This window comes from Cyanistes caeruleus, chromosome 3 (assembly GCF_971803275.1).
Source record: "Cyanistes caeruleus chromosome 3, bCyaCae1.hap1.1, whole genome shotgun sequence".
In the NCBI taxonomy this organism is placed as follows: domain Eukaryota; kingdom Metazoa; phylum Chordata; class Aves; order Passeriformes; family Paridae; genus Cyanistes; species Cyanistes caeruleus.
The window spans coordinates 63066053-63084728 of NC_141703.1; the positions used below are offsets into that span (position 1 = coordinate 63066053).

The 18676-nt window shown below is 42.8% G+C and overlaps 1 protein-coding gene across 1 annotated transcript; it reads left to right on the plus strand.

The window, feature by feature from the left end:
• Nucleotides 1–3541: 3541 nt before the first annotated feature.
• FAM124A (family with sequence similarity 124 member A) lies at nucleotides 3542–17980 on the plus strand. The gene is made up of 2 exons (XM_086881373.1): nucleotides 3542–4851; nucleotides 14032–17980. Exons 1-2 carry the CDS (start codon nucleotides 4423–4425, stop codon nucleotides 14827–14829), a joined length of 1227 nt encoding a protein of 408 aa, XP_086737499.1. The 5' UTR covers nucleotides 3542–4422; the 3' UTR covers nucleotides 14830–17980.
• Nucleotides 17981–18676: the final 696 nt, after the last annotated feature.

The following is an 18676-nucleotide window of genomic DNA, read 5'->3' on the forward strand; positions in this document are numbered from 1 at the left end:
AAATGAAAGAGGGAGACTTCTCTAACCTAGGATTATGCAGGTGATGTGGAAGAAAACTCTAGGGACATTTTGCCTCTTGTGTGAGTTAAAGTTAAATGCATACATACTGTAGGGAGAAGGAGTGTCAGATTCAGTTCTCTGTAACTGCAGACGAGTCTAGCTGCTTCCCAGCTGCTGGGGTTGCTGTCCTGACCTTACACCCACTTGGGCCTGCCTTGGGTGAGGAGCCCTCCCTTCCCAGCCAGCAAGAGTGATACCTGAGTCCTCATGGCACCTCTCAGGGGTGGTGGCTGCCCCCCCAGACACTTAACCCATTGCTTTCCACTCCACCCATGGGTATTTGTGGCACTAGATCATAGAATCATAATGTTATTTAAATTGGAAAGCACCTCTATGATCATCGAGTCCAACCATTAACCCAGCATTGTCAAATCCACCACAAAGCCATGTCACCACATGCCACATCTACCTGCCCTTTAAATACTTCCAGGGATGGGAACTGCACCACTTCCATGGGCAGCCTGTTCCAAAGCTTGACACCCCTTTTGGTGAAGAGACTGCTCCTAATACCCAGTTTAAGCCTCCACCGACTCCCACCCGGCTACACCCTCCCTTCAGGCAGTTGTAAAGAGTGACAAGATCTCCCCTGAGCCTCCTTTTCTCCAGGCTAAACATCCCCAGCTCCCTCAGCTGCTCCTCATCAGATCTCTTCTCTACACCTTTCACCAGCCCCTGTTCTCATAGCTACCCAGCCAGGCAGCTCTGGATGCTAAGAGATTTGTCCTCTGCAGGTACTGCTGTTCCTTACAGAGTGAGTGGAGGAAAAGAATGAGGAAGGCAAGATCATCCTCCACAGGTTTTTCAGAGGTGGCTGCTTCTCTCCATGCACACAGCAGGCGATGTAGGCAACTGTAGACAACTGGGATAGCAAGTTGCCAAGCCCAGGCAGCTTCAGTTGTGGGGAAGTCACCAAAATGAGGTGGTTGGCACAGGCAGACTTGGCAGGACCCACTGCTTTCTTTCAGATTGTCCTACTGATGAAAACATCCTGATTTCTGGGCAGGACAAGGAGGGCAGGAAGAACCACAGGGCTGGACTGCCATTCTGCTTTGCAGGATTTTCTTTTATCTCAGCTCAGCAGAATCACATCGGCAACAAATTAGAAATAATATGTAGAGGAGGACCCATACAATCATAAAATATCAGGGCCATCTTCCACTCCCAGCTTTAAGAGGTCATGTGTAACAGCTCCACAGCATTTGGGCTGACTGCTTTAACCTCTCATGGGTGGTTAATACTACATAGCAGAGGAGTAAAAAGTGTAAAATTGTAAAATACTCTTTCAATCCTGGTAGTAATTACCTCTTAGCAAAGTTAGTGCTTTGCCAACTCAGAGCGACCTAATCCCCTTCTGTCATAGGAAGAGGGAAAAAATGTAATAGCTGTGAGAACTGTGAAGCTTATTTTCAAATTGATGCCTCAGCATTTTGATATTTTCTGTGGGATTAACTAGTAACACAGGAAGGCTAATACATATGCAGAGCTTTCATTTGCTTCTGTAACAATTTGCCCTGGGACAAATTGAACTGTGTCATGAGAAATTGTGTTGTTTCCCCTCCTTTGTCAGATGAAGGTAAAAGACTTGTTAGCAACATAGAAACAATTTGCAACTGATTTTCATTTCAGGGAAGGTTTCTCCTTGCCTCGCGTTTCTGCTTAAGTTCCTCTTTTTGTTACCCAAACAGAAAGAGCTGCCATTTTAGAAGCACAGAAGCCACATAATGAAACATGTAAAAGCATCTGTGCTAACATAAAATAGAACTGAAGCTCTTTTTGTACTGATCTGTTGCACTCACATAGTTGCTGCTAGCTCAAAAAGATGATTTGCTCTGCTCTATATAACGCAGGCTCCTAAGGATGGCTTTGTGCTGTGCCTGTGAGGCTGGTTCTGTGAGCATCTGGTGCTGATGGGCACAGGCAGCGATGGCTGCAGAATACTAATGCTGCCACTGGCTCCCACAAGGCTCCACTTCAGAAAAATGCTCTAGCCATTCAGTGTCCATGCACCATGCTGAGCAACAGGAGGGTAGAAAAGCCGTGCTCAGGGATTTTTTTTTTTAATGTAGGGCAAGAAGCTGACAGCAGCGATGGCTCCGTGCTTCACATTGTTGTGCCCAGGCTTCTTTCAGAGCTGCAGTCATTTATATGCATAAATATCAAGCCTGTCACTTGTTGCAGGCTTTTGTGTAACAAAGGAATCAGAGAGAGAAAAAAAGTGAACATCTTCTATTCCGGTCCTAGAAAATGAATGACCGACTACGTAGTTATCAGGTTTCAGGTTTTATTAAATCACTGTCCTCTGCAACTTGTTTTCCTTCCTGTTCTGCTGTCCAATGTAGAGGACCTCCCCCCACACCCCTTTTGTCTTTCTCCCACACTGTGACTACCCACAGGGGGTATCTCAAAGAATTACCTACCAGTAATGACTGCCACAGCAAAGCCTCTTGCCACATACTGACACCGTTTTTCCTTTTGCTTCAATTTTTTTTCTTCCATTAGCCATCTGACAAAGTCACTCCACATCACCCATTTCATGAAGAGATAGGAGAACTCTGCTGTAATTGTATTTTTGATTACTTACTTGGTTTTTCTTTATCTCCCCTAGGCAAGATGCTTGCTTGCTATTTGTTCTGCGTACCATATCTTTCTGCAGCTTCTAAATTGAGGCCGACGTTGTGTTTACCAGTCATCTCTGTCTGCAAAGCTATGCAGTTGCATCTGAATTTTCTCTGGGTCTTGCAGCTATTCTATATTGAAAGACAGCTAAAATACACTCCTCGCACAAAGCTGCTTTTCCATTAAAGCAATTGGTGAAGTATCACAAGAATGTTGTTCTGATGCCAGGAGGGAGGAGGGAGAGGTTTGTACTGATTGCTAATAGGAGGGGGAATAGCCTTTGAGACAATCCCCTTATTAAATGTGGTCTGCACGATGAAAAGCTTGGGAAGCCTTTTTAAGGCTTCTCACATTTAGGCTTTGTGCCCAAGCTCAGGGTCTCAGACATGGAGGTGGTTTCAGAATACCACACAAGGGGAGCCATTACAGCAAAAATATCAAGGTTACTTGATTAATTTATTAAATTGTCTTGGATCACCATGCCTCTTTATTGGCATGTAACTCCAGCAGAAAAGAAGTAACAGTTTCTCCTTAGACCTCTAACCAGCCAGTGCTCTGCTGGGCTATCAAAGAAGTTTCAGGGACAAACAAGAGATAGAGCCCCTCTGAACATTGCCAAGGTTAACTAGAGGTTTCTTTTTTTCCCCTGAGTAAGTGTATTTTTTTTGTGCCTCCTTCCTTTAAAAGTCTTCCCTAATTTTAAGAAAACCTTGAAGCAGGTTACAGTCCTGATAGTCTAAAATATAAACAGTGCAGGATTTGTAGGGACAAGTAATATATTTTTCTAAAGAAAGACCTGTGTGCCTGAAGGCTTGTCTGCTTTTTTTTTTTTTTTTTTTTTACCAGCTATATCAGTTGGTCTAATAAAAAATATTACCTTTCCCTACAAACATTGCCCTACTTATTAGAACAGTTGCCTCCAGGACATATAACACTTAACTGTGTGTAAAATTCCAGAGTCAGGGTGATAGAGTTGAGTTCAATGGTGTGATTTCCATGCCCTGAGCCAATTGGCAAAAATGAAAACAAGGTGGGATGAACACTCTCCACCCTTATCATTCTGCACATCATTAATGTCCCTTACAGCCCCACTCTACATCAGTATTTTTGTCTTTCCTACCTCTCAACTGTATGGAACAGGCCTTTTCTAACATAGAAATGCACACCGAGTAGCACCTATTGGATGCTATCTCATAGAAACAGCAACTCTTATGGTATGCTTGATGAAACTTTTCTCTGCCTTCTAATTATTTTCTTGGTTGCTCTATCGCTGCACATTTTGTTGTTGTTTACTACAAATGAGATTCAGAGAGATGGAGAAAAAGAAAAGCCCACTGTGTCTGAGTAAACTGTTTCTCCTTTAAGGGTCACCTAAGTGTTGTCAACTTACTTGCAAATCTTAAAGGACTTTTTTTTTTTTTTTTTAATGTTTCAGGTGAACTTTCTGTGGAAGGCATACAAGACCCATTCCTTGTTAGCGTACATATTATCACTGACCCGGGTGAATCCAAGACTCTCCAGCAGGCCATTGATAAGCTTCTAGCCTGGATCCATCCAGACCTCCAGCTGTTTCGGGTCTCAGAAAGGCGAGTGCCCAGGAAGCGCAGGAAGCCGGTCAAGGCTGGTGTTTCTCAGCCAGCCCTTGCTGTCATTCTGTTCCTGCAGGAGGAGTATGGAGAAGAACCCATCTTGCAGCTCCATGAAACTTTTCAGCGGCCACCTTGGCATTACCACCACACAGAGCTAATGCACGGGAAATTCCTCCCTTACCTCCCCTGCAGCCAAGACTTTTACACGTTGGCTCCAGAGACTCCTCTGTGGGCCATTCGTCCAGTGCACTACGGGAAAGAAATGATCCGCTTCACCATATACTGCAGGAATGAAAATTTTGTGGACATTTTGAAATTGTATGAGTTAATACTGAAGAGACCAATGTGTCAGAAAAAAGCAGACTTTTGTGTTTTTCCTGTGTATTCTAACATGGAAATAGACATTCAGTTTTCTTTAAAAAAACTCCCAAAGGGACAAGTTCCGGTGAGGACAGAGTCAGCCGTGCTGGAATTCAGAGTAAAAGATGTGGGGCAGCTTGTGCCTCTCCTGCCCAACCCTTGCAGCCCCATCAGCGAAGGCAGGTGGCAGACAGAAGACCATGATGGAAATACGATCCTTTTGCAGGTAAGCTCAGTACACAGGGAAATAGAAGCATATTTCTTGGATTTTGCGCAGGAAAGCTTAACCTGCACTGACAGTTGCCCTTTGGTTGGTTGCTTGGTTGCTTGGGTTTTTTTTTGCTCTATCCTTGGAGCAAGAGCCAGGACTGCTGAAGAAAGAATGTGAAACCCCTTGCTGTGTTGTGTAACTGATCACAAAAGCAGTGAATGATGTTATCCAGATATCAGTCAACCTCAGTTTATGCTAAGAGTGATGTGAGATGAGATAGCTGTTTAAAAAAATGAGGAGATAAAGAATTATGAGCCCAAGTGGAGAAATCAAGGCTGATGAGTGTAGTTTCATAAGAAGTATGGACACAGAACTGACAGAGAGTTTTTAAATAGCCCTAAGTTATGAGATCTTTATGGAAGACAAGCAGAAGTTCTAATGGTACTCCTTATTTTCTAGCATCACTGGATGACAAACTGCATCTCTCTTTTGCACAGTGATTATCAGGATGAAGAGAGAGGTGATGAAGGAAAGAAATGCACCCTGAAGAGCAGCCTAAGAGAGACATTCCCACAGACTCTCTTTTTGTACTAATCTCAAGTGCTCATAACTGAATCCTGAGAGTTTTTTGTTAGGACATCTGTAGGCACCATATCTGGGCAATATATCAGCATGCTCTGCTCCATTTCACTACATCCGAGGGAGATAAAAGGATAAGCAGCAAACCCTTAATAGCTGCCTGCCCTGCAGAGGGGTATCTGTGGCAATCCAGAGCCAGGTTAATGTGCACTCTTGCACTGCAGAGGTATTTATTGCTGCTTACATTCAAATCAAGGAGTGCAGTCCCTCATCTTTATAGGCTCTTGTTCAGATTTCAAAGGGTATTCTTTTGGAGTCAATTTCATTCATGTGGCTTGTCCAGTTGTCTGACCTTTCTGTGAAAGGCACATTGTGGGTGCCATCCTTTCACCGTACAGACCTCCTAGTATGCAGAGAGGTGTGAACAACCCTCTGTAGCACAGTGCCTCTGGGTTTCCCCCTTTGGTTTCTCCCATTTCCTAGGACTTAAATGGGTTTCTCCCATTTCCTGGGACTGAAATTCCAAGTATGCAGGACATCTCTGCGCTGGTGAGTCACATCCAGGTGGTAGGGGAACCTTTTGATTCTGCCTTGCAGATTTCACCCTCGGGGAAATCCCATGCCAGAGCTGAATAACACTTGTAAAGAGCTGAGGAGGGCAGCTTCCTTGCCCATCTGGCAAGACAGTCACCAATTTGTCAGGGTTACTGGTTGTACTTTAGGCACATCTGTGTTAGCCTGATGTTGCAAACTGAAGCTGACAAGTCATCACCAAACTTACACACAACAGCCACACTCACCTATGTCCTCTTTTCCCTGTTCTTTCTCAGGACATTTCTGCTATGTGATATAACTTTGGTTTATGGGACCTTACACTGGTTTCAAGCAAAGGAAGGGTAAAAACAAAAAAATAGGGTTTCTAAATAAGGCTTTTGGTTTAAACCCAGCAAATTTTCAGAAGCAACAAATACCAGGCAGTACAAAGGTAAAGTGAGACTCGCTGAGCACAGAAAATCAGAATGAGATTTTAGCCATATGAACCAAAAGAAAAGAGCAGAAACCTACCTAAGTATGGCCTGCAAGTACAATTGATTTTCATTTATGTTTTCAGTGAGGATGATGATTCTGAGCAGGAGGACAAAATGGCAAATGAGAATGAAGTTACAGAAATGGAATTTATTACTCTGGAAATCTGGTGGATCAAAAGGAGTTTAGTATAAGAAAACTGGAAGGAAAACAGAGACTTTGGATCTAACTTGTGCCATTTTAAAGTCATGAATACTAGGTCCTGGTATATGGGTTTCAAGCAAGTCTGTACAATAAGAAGTGGATCTCTACAGCTAAATCAAAGGGAAAATTTCCTATAACTCAGATACCTACAGGCACCAGTGCAACATGACCACGAAAAGAAAATTGCAGTCTCGGGTGTGTACCAGAGTTACTATGCCACAGGAAGCATGGGAAGTTGCACAGGGTCCCAAGGGCCACACCTGTCTTCAGCTCTGGGCTCCAGGAAGGTGACCTCAGAAGGTGCAGGGACAGGGAAGGGCTCTCACCCCAAGCAGAGGAATGGAGACACAGTCCTACAGAGGGGAACTGGAAGAGTAGGGTCACCTGAGCCCAACCAAAGTAAGTCTGAAGGGAGCTCTGACTGGAAGACAGACCACAAGATGAACAGCAGGAACAGCAAAAGGCTAGTTCACTCGATGATTGTTTTGATACAGGAACAAGAACCAGACAATAAATAGATTTTAGTGCATATTCATAGCTAACTACATAGCATCCACCCAGCAGGAGCGAGCAGGTTAAAACCTTAATTTAAGGCAGGATGGTCAGTTAGGGAATGATGGAGGATGGGTTATAGGAAACATTGGATTTGGTGATCCAGGGACTCCTTTTATTCATTTAAGTTCAAAGCAATTATAGTATCTATCTTTGAACTTAAATGAATAAGTTTTTATTCAAGACTACATTTTTACTTGTCACAGAGAGTTGCTAAGAGCAGTATTATCCATGCCACAGCATTGATAATAACTTTGACTTCTTCCCAGTTTATATAAACTTAAACAACGACCTCTCAGTATTTTTCAGCCTCTGTATCATTTGATAGTGATCATCAGAATGGTTCTCTTTACTTTATACAGATACTGCACTTTTTTAAAATTATAATTATACAAAAAATGGTAGATTAACATCCCTGTTAAATTGCAGGCAATGTTTTAAAGTTTGAAGTTTGAGTGTTCTTCCATGTTGAAGCTAACAAGATGCGACCTCTTGCTTCTCCTGACAGGGACTTGGATACTTGCCAGCCAGATTAATCCATGTTCTTAATCCATTTTGCAAATGCAATTATCAAGGGGCTTAGATAAAGTCAGTTCAAGAGACAACAAAGTTATTCATGGGTAAGATAAATCTGTTTAATGCCAAGAAACTATTCCTTCATTTGCAAGGAAGCCCTTCAGAATTGTCTTGTCACAGTAGCTTTTAGACGTTGGCAAATTGCTCCAAGGGTGCAGCTATAAAACAGCTGAGGCAAAGGGTTCAGTGGCTGGAGCAGGAACAAGCCTTAGGAACAGGATTGCATCCTATGGGAAGACACCCACACTGCTTCACCAGAACTAAGCCCAGAAGCAGGAGCTCTGGGGAGCTTTTGTCAGAGCAGTGGGAAGAATATGTAAATAATGTAGCTAAGAATATATCATATACTGGTATAGTGAGTGTACTGCTGGATTTATAGGTCTTGCCCAGATTCTTGGCTGCCTCTGAGCGTAATCCACACAGAGACAGATGAAGTGCTAATCAACTTGCACTCCTGGCAGTGCAATTTGGGAAGCAGGAAAGGTTAGTAACTGATGGGACTGGCTTGGCCATGCATGTTTGGGAAGGAAGGATAGTGAGCAGAGAGGAGAAAGTGCACAGATGGCTTCTTTAAATTACGATAACATCTCTGGATAGAGTAGGAAAAGTAAAATAATATTTTGGCAGGATTTCCTGGCCACTCTGTGTGAGATGGAACATGCAGACATGCCCAGGATGAAGGTGGACACCAGAAAAATTAATATCTTACCTAGGTGGAGTCTCAGCACATAAGCATAGGGCCTGCTGCTGTTTTACATGCCAGAAAGTCCCTGTGCAGTTTATGAGGTGGCTATTTTCTGCCTAGTGTTGCTTAATAAGGCATCCTTGAAATAACACTGCAAATGTTAACAGATCACAGCTTATGAGGAGGTAGAGGGATTCTTTTTTTAGCTGATTTGCTGAATTAATCGGCCAATGTTCTTATCGGTATGGGGCAACTGTAATCTTGAGTTGAGAAGTTGTATCATGTGTTTTAGGAGCAGAGGTAGTGGCCATGACTGACGCAAGGAGTTGGGACAAGAGGATTCAGATAAAGTAGAAAAGAGAAAGAACGGCAACTAAATGAGGGTCAGAGAAGGCAAAAAGACAAAAACTGGCAAAGAAAGTGCACTTTTGCAGAGAACAGTTTAGTCTGCAGGAAGGAAAATGGAGGTGAGAAAAGACCTTCAAGCTTGCTGAATTATTATGCATAATAGTGCTGATACAGCAGAATTGAGCACAAAGAGGAAGAAAGGCAAGAAAAGCATCCACTGGAACAGGTTTCCCAGAGAAGTTGAGGGTGCCCCATCCTTGGAAGGGTTCAAGGCCAGGCTGGACTGGGCTTTGAGCAACCTGATCTAGTGGAAGGTGTCCCTGTCCATGGCAGGGGGGTTGGAACTATACAATCTTTAAAGTCTCTTCCAACCCATTCTATGTCTTATGACAGGCAAGGATGTGTACAGGGCACTTTACAAAAATTATATTTACTTTCTTCTGAAACTGGTGAAAAGGCCACACTTTCAGAGCAAAAATTGACTCAGTTGAGGGAGATGCCATGAACTAATTTAATTAATCTGCAAATCTAATTCTAGTCTCCTGTTTTTCAAAATATTTTAATCTATTTTTTCCTTTTCTTTTTGTGACATTAGTGTTTGGTTGTCCTTAATGCTGGTGGCTGGGAATTGGGAGAGCACAGAGGATCGGTCACTAACTCATATAAGGGATTTTTACTTGTTTTTCTTCAGCCTAAGGTACTTTATCCAGTTAAGTTCCATGGTAAACTAGGATATCTTACAAATCTATGCACACAGCAAAAATTCTTGAGAGTGAATGTATTTTGTATTACAAAACACTCAACTTTTCTATTATTGTGAACACATTACAAGCCACTTTTCAAAGAGGCTCAATTTTAAATCTGTGCATTTTGCCTTTTTGAAATGCTGTGCTTCTGACTATTTGCCTTTCAAGTAAGACTTATTATGACGATACTGAGGACTAATCTCTGCCACTTTTTCTTGTGTTGATATTTTTCCCCTGGATCAATTCCGCTGGTTTTAATACAATTAAACAAACACCATCACACTCCTGTTGAGCAAGGCAGACAAAATCTGGGCTCGAGATGGTGATGTCATTGCTGTGCTGGCTGGGTCCTGACCTCAGCAAAGCCTTGCTGGCAGTTCTTAATGCAGATAATGCTTAAGGAGATCTCTATCTGCTTTCTTAAAAAGCAGATAACTTAAAATAGACTGCAGCAAGGGTTTTTTCTGTTAGGTCCCAGCAGCCCAAGCTGAAAGTGTTTTTCTGAAGGGTTCACCCCAAGTTGTTTATGGCATTCCCGGATATACATCATGAAATTCTTCTGCAGCCCATTGTAAAACACAAAGACTCTAAATCCCTCCAGGCTTCACAAAGATTTGTGCAGAGATTATAAATGAGCAGCAGATTAGCACCAGATGAAAAAATCTGTTCTGTTAGAGAGCTAATCTGTTCAGTCAGTGACTGGGTTTGCTGCACATCTTTGTGGCAAGGTCTGACAAATCTACCTCCCTGCATTTGGAATTTTGGTCAAAATCAACGTGTCACTTTGCAACGTGTCTTTGTCCCCTCAGATGACTGACATGCTCTCTGGCATCTCTCTGGTGCTTGTGCCTGTTGCAGGCAGCACAGCAGTAGCAGGCAGGGCTCTGCCAGGCAGCAGGGAGGCAACAAGCAATGCTGAGAGCATTAGCAAGCCATGAGAAGGCTGATGATGAGGACTTGAAAAGAACTCAGAAAAGATGCAACTGTTTTCAAAGCCAGTGGCAGGATGAAGGAGGCAGAGAAGCCTCCTCCAAAAACTGAAGAGGAGCGGTCACACAAGCGCACAAGGCCTCGTGCAGCATTCGGTGTGCCCTGCCAAGGTGGCACAGGGGAGCACAGTCAATGGCCTTGGCACAGGACAAGGAGCTAGTTTTGCCTGATTTTTAAACCTGGCTAAATCATTGAATCCCCTCTGTGATCTCTGACAAGTTAGAGAATGTAGATATAGAAAAATCTTATTAGTCCACATAATCCACTTCCCTACAATACAGGATTAGCCTGTAATCTTTATTCACTAGTATTTCATGGGGTGGAGCTTGTGACAAGCTACCTGTGGTACAGTGTTCTACCTGTAGTGCACTACTGCTGCTGGTACTGTCTGGTACTGCTGCTAGTACTCTCCCAGCCAGGAAAGTCTTCGGTCATGTTGCTTTTAGATGAAAGTATGAAAATAACACCTCCACATTATTTCCCATTTCTGCCCATAGAATGAAGAGCAGCATTGGAAAATAGGTCTTCTAAATCTTACCTAAAAAAAGGATCAAGGTGAGCAGTTCCCCCTACAAACAGCTGTTCAGAAATAAGCTTTATAAGTGATGTCACTTGATCTGTCCTGCAGGCAGCCATTCTGGGAGCAGGCTTTGCTTGCCCCCTTCTCCTCACCATCCACCATTACCTCCTGCCAGGCCAGCTGGGCTTGACCAGGAGCAAGATTAACAGCAAATACTTAGTGTAAAATGAAATGCATCTATCTGTCTGCAGGAACATTAAAGAATTAGGAAAAAAGGGTTTAAAATAGCAAAACCCTAAAACTGATATCTTACCTGAAGTAGGTTGTCAACTACAGTCTGTGTTCTCACTGCAGTCAATGGGTGCATACTCAGTACAGCCCAAGGACATAGAAAGAAATTCAGCTAACCAACCAAACACAAGAATTTTTTCAGGGAAAGCTGAATTGCTCTCCAGACCCCACTGGCTGTACTAACTAGACAGCTAAATTTTATTGATGATGCCACCTGACATACGTGTGGTAGACAGGTGGTGTGGCCTGCACAAAGTAAAAGCAAGGCTTTTGTACTGGCCCCAGAACTCTCTGCAGTGCAAGAATAGATCTGTTCCCAAAAACCTTATGTTTTCAGCTCCAGGTTTGTCCAAGGTGCTCCCAGTGGTCCCATCCTTTTTACAAACAGGAAGACTGCACTGCTTGGATCCCTGGTTTCTGTGGATGTTTGATCGCTTGATCTGCCAAATTGTCAGCTTAAACCTGCAAAACCACAAGTATTGCGTAAAAATAAGATACAGTGAGGCAATTGGTTAGAAGTGTTCTGAAGGTGCTTCTGTTGATTCCCTGTGCATGGTGGTTGAGTTCATGTAGTGTATCTCATAACAGAGCTACTGCAGAGAAAAAAAATGGTGCCTTTTGTTAATGCTAACAAAATATAATGAGGAGTGTTTTCTTGGTCAGACACATCAAAAGAATGCAGTGCTCTGTTTGTGGACTTTCAGCATGTCAGATTCTTATTTCTGGGTTATCCAAAAATGTCTTCAGTTAAGAAACAGCTGGTATTTTCTTCACAGACAAGCTTTTCATCTTGCAGAGTAATTTTTAAACAAATTGGTTCACATATTGCACTAATAAAGTAATGTTATTTGTAGAGGTCGAACGTGATTTCTGGCTAATGTTTTGTTGACAACTGACTTTTTACATTTGACTCTTTTGTCCTCAATTTCTTCATTAATATAATTCTTTATGACATTAAGGGAAACAGCTTACTATATTACACAGAAGTAGTTATGAATTAACACACCTTATTATATACACACACACACACACACACACACACATATATATAGTATACATATATATATGTACTCATCTACAGCATCTAAATGAACTTCTATGGTTTGGCTGTCCTATGATCTCTAGTAAGAGATCATGAAAGAACCAAGCATTTTTTGCAGATGTGAAAATCCTTTATTTGCCTATAAAATCACTTCAATAAAAACCAGAAGATGGCTATGACAGATCTGGGTCACTAAGACAATGTGATGTGCACTAGCAAGATGTTGGAAGCAGCAATGTATGGAGCTTTTTTAGAGACTGGGTACAAAGAACCTCCTTGGTTGCCAGGTCTCAGCTCTTTCTCTCATGTCATATAATCTGTTTGGTAAAATGAAGAAGCTCTGTCTTTATCCATTACTCACCCCAGAAAATTCTTCTCCTTCTGTTGTTACTAGAAACCTTCTATTAGTTTGCGGTTCCATTTTTTTAATGGGTAGTTAATCTTTTGCACATAGGTGTGATTGGAATCATGTGCAGTATTCCAGGTGAGGCCATAACAGTGCTTTTTCAACTCACTTGAGACTGCCCAATACCATGTTGTCACAGCCTTGTTGCTTTAATAGCAGAAAGAGATCAGTATACCCAGTTCTTTCTCCTCTCCTGTTTTCAGCTGACAAGTCCCATAGCTGAGATTATTGTTTATTCTCTTGATGATCTTGCACTTTGCCCCATGATTTCCTGTCCCTTTTGGAGCAGAGATCAACTGTGTTCTATTATGCAAGAAATTCCATTAAAAGGCTTTAAATTAAACTTTTTGAAAGGCTAATTTCTAAAAGCCTCACTAAAATAAGGGAGAAGGTGAAAAACCTCACAATTGCCCAAACACAGTTCAGTTATCCAGACATCAGTGTCTAGCTCCATAGGAAAGCCACGTGGCTCCAGCTCCTTCTTGAGAAGGATGTTGGATTCACCATGCATCACAGCTGCTTTCCCTGTTCTAATGCTTGAGTATCTGATGGGTAGGCAACTGAATCCTGCCCTGGGACTGAGATTTATTCTGAGGTCCAGATTTGGATCACAACCATGAGCTTGAGTCTTCAGTCTAGGTGTCTACAAGCAAACTAAATGTGTGTCTGTAACCTCACTGTGAGCTAGTTAATAGAGCAAACTAGGTAAGAAAGAAAATATGAAAGAGTTGAGAGAAGTAGTAAATTCCCACTGAGAAAACAGAATGAGCATGCTTGTTGAAGGCTTTCTGATGTTTTAAAGGGGGACAGAACAAAACAAGAAAAAAAGTAAGGAAGAAAAGAGAAATTATAATTATATAATATACCTCTTCCATTTCTTTATTTTTTTCTTAAGCTGTCCACTAAGGTAGTAATGTTGGAAGACAGAATATGAATGAATCTGGATTAAGTCAGTAGGAAGTGAGAAGTCCAAGCTAGTGTAATTCAGCCCACAAGGCAAGGCTTCTCTACCATTTATTCTTGTTGTCTTTGAGGCTCCTTTTGTAAATATTTGGGATTTTGGCAGGGTGGTTTGTCATTGTTATTGCAGTGAAACATTTGCCGCAAGCATACTGATTGAGGTCTGCTTCATAATTATTTGCAGTAACAACTCAGCAATGGAGACTTAGGGTTGTAAAACTGCCAACTCTGTATTAATGTGATCTTCTTCTCTCCCTCTCCCAACTGCAGCAAGCACACAGTTGGTGTAGGAAGTCTGCAAAGCAGAACAAGCAACCATATCCATCTGTGTCAACAGATTCCCAATTCACCACTCTGCCAGCCTTTCTTCCTCAGAGCCACCGATCTGTCTCTGAACAGCCACAAGAAATGGGTCAAAAAAAGGTACATCACACGAATGGCCTTGGTCATTATCTTGGTTTCTCCCAGCAGGACTTGAGACATGGTGATCAAGGAGACTTCAAACGCAGATCCAGGAGTGCCTCCAGCATTTCTTGGTCATTTCAACGAAGCAAGTCTCTGTTCTGCTTGCCCACAGTGAACTCCGCTTCAGCATCAGAGACATTTCATTTCAGTGAACCATTTCAGTTTTTAAACACTGGGTCACCTACAGCCAGGCTAAAAACATGGAAATGCAGCCCCAAGCTTAACATTGATGACTTGGAGGGTGCCCAGGAGACTGATGTGGACACAGGGATGAGGCTGTCCTTCTCAGACCTGTCCGTGGTTTCTGCATACTCTGCTCTTAATGGATTTTGCAGTGAGTTGGAAGACTCTCTTCCATCACAGAAACAAACTGCCAATAGGGCTAAAAAGGCAGCCACCAGTGGAAGGCCTGTATCAGCCATGTGCAATACTTTTGAGTCAGCTGATGGTTCACTGCCTTCTCTTTCAGAATGGTCTTCCAGCTCTTTCATGTCAGCATCTCTCTCCGAGCAACACAAACAGCCCTTGAGAGCAGCTCCCTGTTCTCTGGATGACCGTGTTTGCCCAGCTTCACCAGTTAATGAAGAAGAATTTTACATCTGAGGTTTCTCTATCTTACACCTTCCAAAGGAAACGTATTCTACTTGTGAATGACAGCAGTGGGCCCACCCTGAGCTTAGAGAAGGTTCCTTGCTGAGGAAAAGGTGATGCAGAAGTGTGTTAAGTATTTGAAGAAAATACTCAAAACCCTCTGAGACTGGCATTCCCAAACTGGGTACAGTAAAGCAGGCTGAGATTGCACCCTGTATCTTTTTGGGGGGATATGAACAGCACAGAGGCTTTTGCACAGCAGCACAAGGTGGATGTTTTCGGAGCAGCCCTTGGACTGGTGGTGAAGGAAATGCCAGAAGAGGCACATTGTATTCCATCTTAATTTGGCAGAAAATGAAGACTAATTTGTGATACCAAACTGCTTTAACTTTTCTGAGAAATTCCCTTAAGAAAGATGGGAAAAGAAAGGGGTCTCATTTCCCTTTTCACAGGTTCCAAAGGCAGCTCTAAGCACAGCAGATCCCAGCAGCACAGCCCCTGTAGGGTTAGGCAAGAAGTTTCTTGTGAGGAAACACTTTGTTTCCAACCTTTGAGAGCTGGCAGTGGTAAGGTGGGGCAGAATCACATAAATATCGAAGCTGGAAGAGCTCTTCAAGATCATCTAAGTCCAAGTGACAACCTAGCACTACCATAATCACCCCTAAACCATATCCCCAAGTGCCACATCCTGACACCTCTTGAACACTTCTAGAGACTGACCCCACCAACTCCCTAGACAATTTATTCTAAGGTCTGACCACCCTTTCAGTGAATAATTTTTTTCCTAATACCTAATCTGACCCTCCCCTGGTGCAAGCTGAGGCTGTTTCCTCTCCTTTCACTCAAGATAAGGCAAGAGACCAATCCCCACTTTACTACAACCTCTTTTCTGGTAATTGTAGAGATCAGTGAGGTAACCCATGAGCCTTCTTTCCTCCAAATGAAACAATCTCAGTTCCCTCAGCTGTTCCTTGTCAGACTTTTGCTCCAAACCCTTCACCAGCTCTGTTGCCCTTCTCTAGAAATGCTCCAGCACCTCAATGTCCTTCCTGAACTGAGGGGTCCAGAAATGAACACAGGATTCAAGGTGCGGCTTTCACCAGTGCCAAGGTCAATCTCTGCCCTGGTCCTGCTGGTCACACTATTCCTGATCCAGGCCAGGATGCCATTGGCCATCTTGGCCACCTGGGCATACTGCTGGCTCACGTTCAGCTGGCTATTGACCAGCAACCCCAGGTCCTTTTCCAGCCACTCTTCCCCCAGCCTGTAGCAATGCATGGGATTGTTTTGACCCAAGTGCAGGACCCAGCACATGGTTCACCTTATTGAACTCCACAAGGCTGTCCTTGGCCCATCGATCCAGCCTGTCACAATCCCTCTGGAGAGCCTTCCTACCCCCCAGCAGATCAACACTCCCAACCAACTTGGTGTCATCTGTGAACTTACTGAGGATGCACTCAATCCGCCCATCTGAATCATCGGTGAAGATGTGAAACAGAACTGGCACCAGTGGTGAGCCCTGGGGAACACCACCAGTCACCAGAACCAACTGGATTTAGTTCCATTCACCACCACTCTCTGGGCCTGGCCATCCAGCCAGTTTTGTTCAGTCAAGAATCCACCCATCCAAGCCATGAGCAGCCAGTTTCTCCAGGACAGTGCTGTGGAAGGCAGTTTCAAATGCTTTCCTAAAGTCTGGACAGACAACATCCACAGACATTCCCTCCCCTGCTAAGTGGATCACATTGCCATAGAAGGAGATCGGGTTGGTCAAGCAGGACCTGCTTTTCATAAACCCATACTGGCTGGGCCTGAGCCCTTGGTTGTCCTGCACATGGCATGTGATAGCACTCAGGATGATCTGCTCCACAACTTTCCCCAGTACTGAGGTCAGGCTGACAGGTCTGTAGTTCCCCAGATCACCCTTCCAACCCTTCTTGTAGATGGGCATTACATTTGCTGATTTCCTGTCAATCAGGACTTCTCTGATAAACCAAAACAGCTGGAAAAGGGTTGACAGGGGTTTGGAAAGATACTTTGCCAGTTCCCTCAATACTCTCAGGTGCATCACATCAGGGCACATAGATGTGTGTCTAACTGGGACAGAAGGTCATTAACCCTTTCCTCATGGATTATGGGGCCTTCATTCAGCTCCTCATCCCTAACTTCCAGCTGTCATTGCTGGGTATCCTGGGGGCAGATGGCTTTGGTGTTAAACACTGAGGCAAAAAAGGCATTAGGTACCTCAGCATTTTCCTCATCCCTTGACACTGTGCTACCCTGTGCATCCAACAAAGAATGGAGACTCCTTAGCCCTCCTTTTGCTGCCAATGTATTTATAGAAGCTTCTTTTGAAGAAGTGTCACTCCTTCCCCAGAGAGGAGGAAATTCCACTGCATCTCTTACTTTGACAGACCAAGATGCAGAAAGTGCCAAAAGGGAAACCTCAGAGAAATTTTCAGCCCCCTCGCCCAGAAAGCCCATCCTTTCTAGCTAGAAGGGAGCCATTTGGACTGCTGTCTGAGCCACTTGTACAGACAGTGATAATCCAAGTAAACCATGTTTGCTACTTCTAACTCAGGCAATACAGCTCACCTTTTTGGAATACAAACCAAGAAAGATAACACAGCATTTTTATATATTGCTACACCATTAGACTCAAAAAGACAGCTCTCTGCTTTTTAAGGGATTATTATTTTTCTGATAAAAATAATAAATGAAGAAACTTATTCTTTGTATTTGCAAGCATACTTTCTGGATAAAACTTGTTTCTTCTCGAATACCTCTCCCCAAAGGGAAAACAACCCAAATTTTCTGGCTTTCAAAAGATGTTTTTAAAATACGCATTTTTGATAGCCTGTTTTGCTCTAAATTACTCTAATTGCTGTTAAAAAAAAATAAGTGAAAAGCTGCTAATATGACAGCTAAGTACCTTCACCAGGATTTAAGTTATATAAACAGATTTTATAATATGTGTTCTGAAAAGTTAAATTTTTGGATGACAAGTGTCACTGATCACAACTCTGATCAAGCCACTGGGGAAATTACCATGTTAAAAGGTGTATGTATAATGCTGGGTGTAACCTATATATAGGTGTAAATGCTGAAGACCTACCATGATGGCATTGTGGTCTATGGAATAAAAGCTCATTTTCAGAGAAAGGTATTTGCTGTATTACCAGGTAATTTTAATCAAAAGAATTTCTGCTTTGGAAGGAAAAAAAAAAAAAAAAGAAGATGAAAAAACACACACATACTGTTAATAATAGTTTAAAAAATGGAACAGCTCCCCTGGCCTGTTTAGGTAAGTGCATGGTTTTTACAAACTAGTCTGGAAGAAAGTCTAGAGGAAAATGAGTACGGGTTTTTAGGGGAGGAACCTGTAACCCGAGTCCAAAACAGGCCAGAGGGATATGCTGTTGTTTTCTTCACATAGAAAAAAAAGTCAACAAACTGAAGTCCAAGTCTCCTCTCTGTAAGATGCTTATTATAGCATTTAGCAGAGGTAGACTTTGTCTTTTGTGCTAAACACAATGAATAAATAGGAAAATCTATTCACAGTAAAGAGCACAGAAGATTATCAGCCTTCTACTACCCTCTAAAACTGTTTAGACTTATTGCAGTTTTGGGTAAACTGTTCTCTTTTCTGAGACAAAAATAGCACTAATGAAAGATTTGTCATGGTGTGTGTGTGTGTTTATTTGCTCTATACTCCTTCAGACCCCACACAGTCTTTCCTCTGACTGTCATGACCTTTAGCTCAAATCCCTCCCTGGAACATGTGAACCTGATTTATCTAAAGTTATATTTCCATGTTATTGTTTGTACCCTGCCAAAATATATGTAAAACACTGTGAAG

What these genes read in the sequence shown, in the direction of transcription:
- FAM124A (XM_086881373.1), top strand. Translation starts at nt 4,423, where the DNA reads ATGCACGGGAAATTCCTCCCTTACCTCCCCTGCAGCCAAGACTTTTAC. An exon ending in GAAATACGATCCTTTTGCAG is followed by an intron (nt 4,852 to 14,031) that starts GTAAGCTCAGTA and finishes TCCCAACTGCAG; the next exon opens with CAAGCACACAGTTGGTGTAG.